Source organism: Canis lupus, chromosome 1 (genome assembly GCF_003254725.2).
Source record: "Canis lupus dingo isolate Sandy chromosome 1, ASM325472v2, whole genome shotgun sequence".
Lineage (NCBI taxonomy): Eukaryota > Metazoa > Chordata > Mammalia > Carnivora > Canidae > Canis > Canis lupus.
Window position 1 is genome coordinate 107,840,191 of NC_064243.1, and position 9,788 is coordinate 107,849,978.

Sequence of the window (9,788 nt, forward strand, 5' to 3'; positions counted from 1 at the left end):
TGCCTTTCCAGGCCACTCTGCCAACCCAACTAGTGAGTACTCAGTACCTATGGGTCCACGCCCCAGAGGGCAGGATAGAGTGAGGCAGTGATGGGACCCTCTATTTACCCAGAGATCTCATTTCCTTGGGCTGATGACTCCCTTTTCATTTGGGAACTCCATCTCCCATCAGTGCCTGGCGATTGAAGTGGCCAAGGGCTTCTCTCCCCAACGTGCACACAAGGGTAGGAGACCGGGCTACAGTAAGCCCCACGTTGAAGCCTTGGGAAACTACAACTCCCAGAAGACCTTGAGACTGGTTCTCCCACTGGCAGGGTGGCCAGCACCGCACAGCTTGCTGGGAATTGTAGTCCAAGGGTTTTTGCAGGACCGAGAAGAGGGCCACCTTCAAGAGTGGCAGCATCGTTATGGTACTTGGGGCGGGCAGTGCTTGGAGCAGGTGAGGCCAAGGGCCCAAGATTTGGGGTGCTTGCCACACCACCAGGAGCACTCAGCTAGGGGTTGGACCCTTTGAAGACACAGCATGTGGGAGGGAGGAACTATGGGGCAGTCTTCCCGTTCAACTTGACCTGGTCCCGGGGCCTGCCCAACTTTGTGGGTTCTCGCACTCAAATCTCAACTACAGATCTGGCCATAGGAGAGTGACACAGGGTCTCCCACCCTGCCAACCCACCCCCCTCAGGATCTCTGTGCCTTTGTTCTTTGGGGAAGCCAAGCATATCCCAAGCTGGAAGGGGCTCAGGGGCCCCCCAACTCCTCAAGCCTTCGCCCTCAAGGAAAGCAGATCTTGCACTTCAGAGGCTGATTCCCCAGACAGGAGATATAATAACGCAGGTTCCCAGAGCTATCCTTGCTTGGTGTAAAGTCCCCAGAGGACCAGAGTCTGGTGGCTGAGAAACTGGCTCAACCAGACCACAGTCTTAGCCTCTTGGCCCCAAGTCCTCCACCCCCATCCCACACTCCCACCCAGCCCACTTCAAATACCAGCAACCCCTTGCCGAGCCCCAGGGACAGCTAGTCGGCAAGGCCTGCCTCCTCTTTTCCGGGCTCATCCATCCCCTGTGGTCCCACAGTAGGTCGCCCTACAGCTCGTACAGCTCTCTACTCCCCTTCCAAGCACTGGCCTCACTCATAACCCCTCAGATACTACCTGCCGCCCTCCAAGACGCAAGCCAGGTGAGAGCAGTGGGGAGCACCAGCACCTGTGCAGCTCCTGGTTGTCAAGTAAAATCCAGAACTTACAAATGCTGGGCCTCATCCCAGAACCTGTGCCCACCTGCATGCTCAATGCCACGCCATCCTAACTCCACACCCACTGATGCCACATTATACTCCTCCCTCCCTTACCCTGGCCTGCAAGCTCAGGGTAAAACCAGAAGGGACAGATATGGGAGCTGACCCGCTCCCCGCCCCCGTGGCTGCACCCTCTGACAGCATGTTCCTCACGTACCATAAGAGCTCCCAGCAAAGACTGGAGCTCCTGGCCCCTGGCATGCATGGGCCACCTGGCTGGCTAGCCCAAGCCCCTCAGCCCTGCCGACCCCAAGAAAGGAGGGGTCCAAGGCTGCGAGTGGTTAAATAATTAATAAGATTACCAACAGTGTGTTAATTACAAATAACGAGAGAGGAGCTAGAGGTGGTGAATTTTCCAAACAGAGAACCAGGATCCGCAGCCCCAGGGCCCAGGGGTCCGGCCACCCGGGTGGGGCAGCTCCGTAATAAATAATGGGGTTGGGGGCGGGGGTCAGGGCTGCTCCTGCTTCTTCTTGACAGAAATCCGTTTCTTCCTTGCCGCCAGCATCTCATAGAAGGGGTCCACACTCACAGCTGCCCTGCAGAAGGGGAGGGTCCAGGGTGAGGGCCAAGGAGCCCAGCTCCCCACGCCCTCTGCTCCCACCCAAGGACCCCGGAGCCCAGGCTCACTGGATCGACTTGATCCACTCCTCCTTCTCCTCCTGTGTCGGGGCCGAGATCCGGTACACCATGTGGTTCCCTTCAACCACCCGGCCGTCGGCCTCTGTTTTACAGGCTTTGATGAGCTGCCCCTTGTTGTTGGGGATATAAAGCTCAAAGCAATTCTGGGGAGACATGAGAACAGAGCGATGGCAGGTCAGAGCTGGCCCTGGGCCCAGAGGAGGTGCCACCATGGCAGGAAGGGGCACAGAGAGGGTCTTACCGGTTTTCGGGGGTCATCCACTTCTCGGATGCTCAGATTCTCCAGGGGGATAATTCCTCGGGGTTCCTTGTCCTGAAGGAACAAGGTGGACAAGACTCAGACTTTCCAGTCCTTGCTCAGCTCCTCCTCCCCAACCCCAGCAGTGCCTGTGGTTCAAGTCACTGGTTGTGGTACTTTGTCACAGCAGCGCTAGTGGACTGGTATAGCCCTCCTCCCTCAGACCCCAGAGCCTGACCCCCAGCCCCTCCTCCCAGCACCCCAGAGAGAAGCCCAGCTCTGCCCTCACCGTAGTGTACTCGAAATAGTAGAGGCAGTTGTCAGTGAGGATAAACCAGCGCCGCTTCCACGTCTTCACCCGGCCCCCTGAAAGGGAAGGGGTGGGAGGGGGCCTGGGCTCAACAGGGGGGACAGGGCCTCCGGGAGGCAGGGAGGGGACTGAGAGGCAGAGTGAGCGCAGGGAAGGCGGGGCTGGCAGGGCCTGGGATGAAGAAATGCGGGGGAAGAGAGACAAGCAGGGACAGGCCTTCAGGCCCCCCCCCCCCAGGATCCCGCCCACCCCCAACGTGGGGCTCCGCACTTTCTAAGCCTGCCTGTCTGCCCAGAGCCTGGGAGTCCGAGTCCCGAGTGCCCAGCCCCCTCCTATGGCCCAGGGCCATGGCAGCCCCTGGCAGCCCCTCCCGTGTCAGGTCGGTGTCAGGTCAGGTCGGCAGCGTACCTACCTCCTGGGGCAGACAGCGAGAAAGCAGGCAGGACCAGGCGAGGAGAGGGGAAGGCAGAGAATGGGGTGCCCCCCAAAGCCGCAGGCAACAGAAAGAGGGCGGGCCAGGGAAAGAAAGCACAGGGGGGTGGGAAAGAGAGAGGGCAGAGAGGAAGACGCAGGGAAGGAGAGAGGGAAGGGGAGGGGGGAAGAGAAGGAAGAAAACGAGTTACATCGACATGACCCTCTCCCTCCTGGGGAGGCTGAAGATCCTGAGCCCCCCCAACACCTCCTGGTGTCGCTGCTTGGTGCCTCCCCACCCCCGGGACAGGTCCTCAGCCGGCTGGGAAGGCCCTCCACTGCCAGAGGGAAGAGATCTCACCCCCAGAAGGTCATCCCAAAGGGAAGAGGACAAAACCCCCGGTGCTTGGCCTGAGGTGGCTGTGGGGACCCATGTGAGCTCCAGGACAAACTGGCTGTGTGACCTCAGGGCCACCTCTTGCCCTCTCTGGGCTCCAGTCTCCAGACCCACTTGCACCCATACCTTCCCACCTCAAGACGACCTGCCTCTAGGTTCCTTGTGGTCCCCAAGGGACTAGACAGTAACAGTTAAGAACGGCTTTCATTAAGCATCTTGGTGAACACAGCCCCCCCCCTCCTTTGATCCAGTTCAACATGTGCTACACTCTGGTCAGAGATCTGGGCCCCAAGCCACCCCTGCCCTGTAGCTGCTGGACAGTGACCAAGCCTTAAAGTCCTCATCTGGGAAATGGGAAGCATTCCTGTGGGTGGGAAAGGTCTACAGGGGAATTAGCTCCTGGGAAGCTGCCCTGCCAGAGTTCCTCTTTCCCACCCTCTTGGCTAGGGGCACCTCCTGGCCTCCAGAGAAATCTGACTCTGGACTCATCTGGCCCCCACCCCTGGGGCTGATGCAGGAATCTGGCCACTCGCTGTGGGCTAGAAAGAGCAGTTTACACTTTTACCAGGACATCTATGCACCCAGTCAGGGCCCTGCTTGCTGCTGGGGAAGCCAGGTCTTGGCTCAAGAGCAAAATTCCACGGTGCAGGGAACACAGCCCTGCCTGCCCCGCCCCTCCAATCCCTGCACTGGGCCCTCCCGCTGCTCCAGCAGCCTCCACTGTCTGCTCCTGGCTGTTATTCCTCCTCAGCTTCCCTGTGTCTCCGGAGCAGCCATCCGCTACCTCTTCACTAAAGAGCCACAGCTAGCACTCCCCTGGTACCCACCATCCCCAGGCATGGCTCCCAGCCAGCTGCTCGCAACCTTGGCTCTGCCCTGGAAGGCAGCTAGAGGGCTTTCAACATGATTGGCACCCATCCTGCCCCAGAAATCCTGGCTTTGAGTCTGCGGCTTGGCCGCTGGGCTTTTAAGAGTTCCCAGGTGAATCTCCCATGAAGCCACAAGTGGGCACAACTCCAATCCTCAGGTAACCCCATGGAAAGGGGCACCTGCTTGACACCCCCCCTGCTAACAATGTATCCTGAATTGGCTGGCACCCCGTGTTTCCTGGGGGATGGGCCCCATCCCACGCATTCCAGCCCTGTTGGGAACTTTACATTCAATAAGCAGAGCCTGGCATTTATTCGGTGCTCTCCAATGCCTACCTTATAGCCACACATATTTATGGGGCCCCTCCTCTATGCCTGTGCTGGGGCCCAGCACACAGGCCTCATCTTGTTTTCAGGCCCATTTTGAGGATTTGGAAACAAAGCTCAGAGAGGTCAAATCATGGGCCTAAGATCACATAGCAAATGCGCATGAAAGCCAGGTCCTGAGCCTGGGCCCCCTAAAGTCCCCCTGCAGAGGCAGCCAGCAGGTTCAGGAGGGGACGTACCCAGCTTAAGGAGCCAGCCCTCCCGATCCGGGTTGAAGAAGGTGTGGGTCAGGTCATTGCCGTCATCCTCGGGAATCTTGAAGGGTTCATTTCGGATGCTGTCATAGAGGTTCTGAGGGGCGAAGGTGCAGTCAGCAACACCAGGCCCCAGGGACCCTCCCAGGGCTACCTGGCCATGGAGGAGGGGGGAGGCGGTGGGACCACTGGTGGAGTGGCCCGGGGAAGAGGAGGGGAGGAGGCAGATGGGTGGAAGGAGGCCTGGGGAGCAGAGAGAGAAGACAAAGAAAAGAGGCAGAGCTGCAGCAGTCTGCAAAGCTCAAGAGACAGAAAAGACAGAGAGATGGAGACTGAGGTTGGCCTGGGAGGGAGGAAGGGAAAAGGAAACGGACAGGTTGGCATGATCACCCCGGACAGCTCAGGCACCAGGAGGCCCAACATGGAGGAGGGCCCACCCAGGGTAGGAAGAGGGATGGCACTGGGGGGTGGCAGGGAAGGGGAAGGGGGTGGTGCCTGACCCTGAGCAGCTCCTCTGGCAGGTCCCCACCCTCGTTGATGCCCCGGTTCATGGCCACGAAGCGCTCCAGGCCCGGCTTGTCCCGGACGTTGGGATTGTGAAGGCTGGTGTTCAGCATGATCACGGCGAAGGACAGCACGTAGCACGTGTCTGCACCAGACAGTCAGGTGGTGACGACACAGGTCAGTGGGCCCCCCGGCCCGCCTGCCCAGACCCCAGAAGTCTGGGTCGCCCACCTGTGGACTGGAAGACCCCAGGGTTGCACAGGCAGTATCGCTGGGCAAAGGCTTCCATCATCCGGTCAATCTTCTGGGCCTCTCCGGGGAGGCGAAAGCTCCAGAGAAATTGCCTGGGTTAGAGGGGGAGCCGGGTGTGGGTGCCAGGACTGGCAGAAACCTCTCCCCGCTCTCGTTCCCCGTGTCAGGAAGCAGTAACAGCCTTGTGGCCTCAGCAGCTGTCTCAGGTATGGATCCAAGCTGCCCCATGAGTACTGGCTGTAAGCCTTTTGAGGGATTTATACAGGAAAAAAAGCCTTTCTTTCTGCTAAGGTTGCTAGAAAGGTCTGGTGGTCACCAAGGGCTTCTGTTGCCATGTGAGAAGAGGGTCTACAGAGAGCAATGCCAACACAGTGGCAAGGACAACCCAAAGATAGAGAAAAATCGACCTTCAGACACCATTTGAGCACCTGGATACAGGTGTGCCTGAAGGAGGCCCTACTGTGGACTTTTACCTTACATGAAAAGCTCGATTCCCTAATTTTTTTTTTTTCCTGAGTAGGGTTTCATCATCTGTAAAGAAAGCCCTGACAGGTACATTCCTGCCCTTTAACCCTATCCCTCTCACCTGAGGGCCTGCACCAGATTGAGGTCAGTAAACTCATGCAGATCCACAAAGGCATGGAGCACTGCCAAGTTCAGCTCTTCCCTGGGAGGACAGAGACAGAGTCATGCACAGGAAGGAGGCTGGAGTGGGAGTGGACAGGAAGCAAACACTGGGGAGTCTCGGCCACCGCTTCTGCATAGTGGCTGCCACTGGAGCAGGCGAGATGTTAGCCTGGCCCCAGCACAGGCCTGGCTCCAGGACAGGAATGCTCAGAACACGCTCTTGGGAAGACCATCTGCTGCAAGATCATCCCTGGTTTAGCTGAACCTTTGTAGTTAAGAGGAATACAGCAGATGTGTCCCACCTACTATCACCTCTCTGATGGTCCCCGGGTTCTGCAGATGTCCAGAAATGGTCCCCACACCTGCCAGGCTGTCCCCATGCATCCCAGATGCTCCTGAAACAATCCCCATATGCCCCAGATGTCCAGAGGGCCCCCAAACATCTCTGGATATCCATACAATCCCCATAATCCCAACCATCTGATAGTCCTTATACTTGCCAGGTGTCCAGAAAGTTCTATACATTCCCTGATGTCCACACAATTCCTAAGCAACCCAGACATCCAGACGGTCCTGTGTCCCTCAGATGTTCATATCAGCCCAGATGTCCACAAATCCCTAGGCACCCATATCCACAGACCTCGTACCCCAGGTGTCCACAGGTGCCCATGCTCTCTAGCTGTCCACGTAACTCCAATGCACATCAGTTGTCTACACAATTCTCATGCTCCCACAAGACTCACAGATGTTCTCCACTGTCCCCAGACATAAATGGATGGTCCTCAACTTTTCAGGCATCCGCCGGAGATTCCCATGCCCCCAAGATGAGCACAGACAGCCCCAGGCTTCCACTGACCCCTCCATCACTCCCCTGTCACAATCCAGCCAGAGGGCAGGTCTATTAGGGCCTCTCTCAGGAGAGAAAGCTGGTGGCCTAAGGGCAGGAGTTGGGCAGGGACGCCTGGCTGGCTCAGTGGGTGCTTCCTACCTTTGGCTCAGGGCGTGATCCCAGATTTCTGGGATCAAGTCCCACATCGGGCTCCTTGCATGGAACCTGCTTTTCCTCCCTCTACCTGTGTCTCAGCCTCTCTTTCTGTGGCTCTCGTGAATAAATAAAATCTTAAAAAAAAAAAAAAAAAAAAAAAAGGAGCTGGGCACAGGGGATGACAGGGAGCTGGGCAGGGTCTCACCTCTCCCCCAGGTAGTCCCCGATGGCGGTCTTGTTCAGGCCCTCACCCTTGTACAGAAAGCGGGCGATTTCTTCGGGTGTGTTCTGCAGAAGCTCATTCTCCACCAAGAACTGGATCCCCTGGTGGGTGGGGACCAGGTCTCAGCCTCAACAGCCAGAAAGCCACGCCCCACCGCCTCCCCAAGGACCTCAGCATCCACCCCCAGCCTGGACAGAACTGGGTCAAGTCTTGTTTTGGGGCTTCACAGCGGTCCCTAAATACCATCCCTTCCGCCTCAGAGCCTTCACACCTACTGTTCCCTCTGCCTTTGCCTGGTTAGTCCAGCAGCAAGGGCAGAGTCCCACAAGGAATAGGAGCCCAGTGAGTTTGCTGAATGTGTGACAAACTACAACTGCTTTGGGCTTCAAGAATACCGTGAGACACTGTTAGTAGGCAGCAGCATGTCACGGGCTGTGAGGGCCAAGCCTCAGGATGGATGGGGCCTTCTTGGCTCACCCTGGGCCAGGAGAGCTACACCTAACTCTGGAGTGTGGCAGCCATGTCTAAGGGCTCATCAAAGGCAAGGTAGGGCCAGCTCTTGTCCTGGGTCTCCAGCCCTGCCTAGTACACGGGCAAGCTCGAGGGAGGCCACAGAGAATGTGTGAAATGAATGACCTAGTAAACAAACATCTCTCTGCACCAGGTGGACACTGACTCGTCCTTCAAACCGGACCTGAACATCCTCTCCTCGAGAAAGCCCTAACTTTACGAAGCTCCCCCATGAAGGTCCACAGCCCTGGGATCTCTGTGAAGTGGCACTGGTCAACCCTCCTTTGGGCATGTCATGGTCCATGTTCCCTACCACACTCGAGCTACTCCTGAGACTCTAGGTGGCACCACAAGAGGGTCCAGAAATATGAACAGAAAGGGGAAGGGAGCCTCCCAGGCAGAGGACACAGGACACACAAAGGTCAGGAGGCGGGGACACCTCCGTTAGTGTTCAGAAAACAAATGGACTGCCAATATCTGAATCCCGGAATTAGAGCCACATGTGTCCACCTCAAGTAGATCTAGAACCTGAAAGTGCCAGAAGCCCCTGTCTGGATGTCTGCCTGGCCGATCCCAGCCCTGTGACCCAAGCACCTTCTTGGGATCCATGTTGAACTTCTTCCTGCCCATTGCCATCTTCCGGTTCCGTTGCAAGGTCTTACTGCAGGAGAGAGCAAGGGATGGAGGCTCAATGCCTGGACGTCCCTGGCCTGGCCCCATGATCCCCAAGTTCCCCACCCCAGCCCTCACCTGCCCTCATTGGCCTCCAGACCCTCCACCTCGCTCATGGCTTCACTGAGCTCCTCCCGAAGGCGCTGGATCTCCACCAGCAGCTCCTGTTTCCGCCGCCGGATGTTCTCCAGCTCCATCCGCTCCTCCGGAGTCAGGTCTGGGGGCTCTGTGGGTCAGGGTCAGGGGTTGGAGGTCAGTTCTGGGGGCTGGGAACCTGGATTCCTGCAATCTGGGGGAGGACCGAGCTGGGGTGGGCAGGACTAGGTTGCAAGGGAGGATGAGGATGAGGATTGGGCCTCCTCTGTCTCCTGGAAGAAGGGGCTGGGAGTCTAGATTTCTCAGCCCAGACAAGGAAGGGCTGCGGATCTAGACTCTTAAGTCCTGGGGCAGGAGGAGGCTAGGGGTCAGGACTCCTGAGTCTGAGGCAGAAGGGGGCTGGGAGGCCGAACTTCCGGGTCCATTACTTGGAAGGGGAGTGAGGCCTTGGTTCTCTGCCTCCATTCCTGGCGAGGCAACTGGGAGCTTGGGTGTCCGGACTCCTGGGTCCATGAAAAGTAACTACGGCAGGGAAAGCTGGTGACAGCTCCTGAGAGTTGGGGAAGGGGGGCGGGGCATCGAAGGCCCCCGCCCCGCCTTCGCGGGATCCCCGCAGCCCCCAAGATTTCTCCCCAGCCAAGCGCCCCAGAAGCCCCCCTCCCGGCTCCCAGCAGGCACTGGGCTCGCCCGGCCCTTCCAGCGGGAATGGTTCCGCCCCGGCCGCGCCTCCGCCGCTCCATCCCGCCCCTCCCGCCGCCACCGGAAACAGGCTCGGCCCACACAATGGCCTGGAACGCCCTGCTCTCGGGCCCCGCCGGAAGCCCGTTCCGCGCCCCACAAAAGCGAGGCTTCGACGGGGCCCCAAGGCGCCGCGCGGCGCGCGCCGGGAGGGACGTTCGCGGCCGAACGTTCCAGTCCAAACGCTCCATCCGCTCCCAGCCGGCCCCGCCCCTCCCTGACCTACCATAGACACCGTCCTCCATGGCGGCTAGGAAGGCCCGCGGGGAGTCCGGGGCGGTCCCGCCGGTCGGGCCTGGATCCGCGTTGGCCCGCGGGCTCGGGTGAGCCCGCTCAAACGCCCCGGGAGCCACCGCCGCCTCCTCAGCGCCAGTCCTCAGCGCTGAAAAGACTCTCCTTTCGCCTCCCAACCGCCCCGCCGATAGGGACCGCCCCTCGTT

General features: G+C 58.8%; 1 protein-coding gene across 2 annotated transcripts; it reads right to left on the reverse strand.

The window, feature by feature from the left end:
• Positions 1-1,565: 1,565 nt before the first annotated feature.
• On the reverse strand, positions 1,566-9,788 carry CYTH2 (cytohesin 2). Of its 2 annotated transcripts, XM_025424430.3 has the most exons (13): positions 9,575-9,766; positions 9,039-9,132; positions 8,593-8,740; positions 8,437-8,503; positions 7,315-7,433; positions 6,084-6,164; positions 5,477-5,589; positions 5,242-5,390; positions 4,726-4,838; positions 2,463-2,541; positions 2,177-2,248; positions 1,924-2,078; positions 1,566-1,832 (listed from the first exon to the last, which is right to left on the reverse strand). In XM_025424430.3, the coding sequence occupies exons 1-13, from the start codon at positions 9,575-9,577 to the stop codon at positions 1,745-1,747; spliced, it is 1,281 nt and encodes a 426-aa protein (XP_025280215.2). In that variant the 5' UTR covers positions 9,578-9,766; the 3' UTR covers positions 1,566-1,744. The 2 variants fall into 2 exon arrangements, with proteins under 2 accessions (XP_025280215.2, XP_025280214.2); XM_025424429.3 differs by lacking the exon at positions 9,039-9,132 and having other exon boundaries at positions 2,463-2,539; positions 4,727-4,838; positions 9,575-9,788.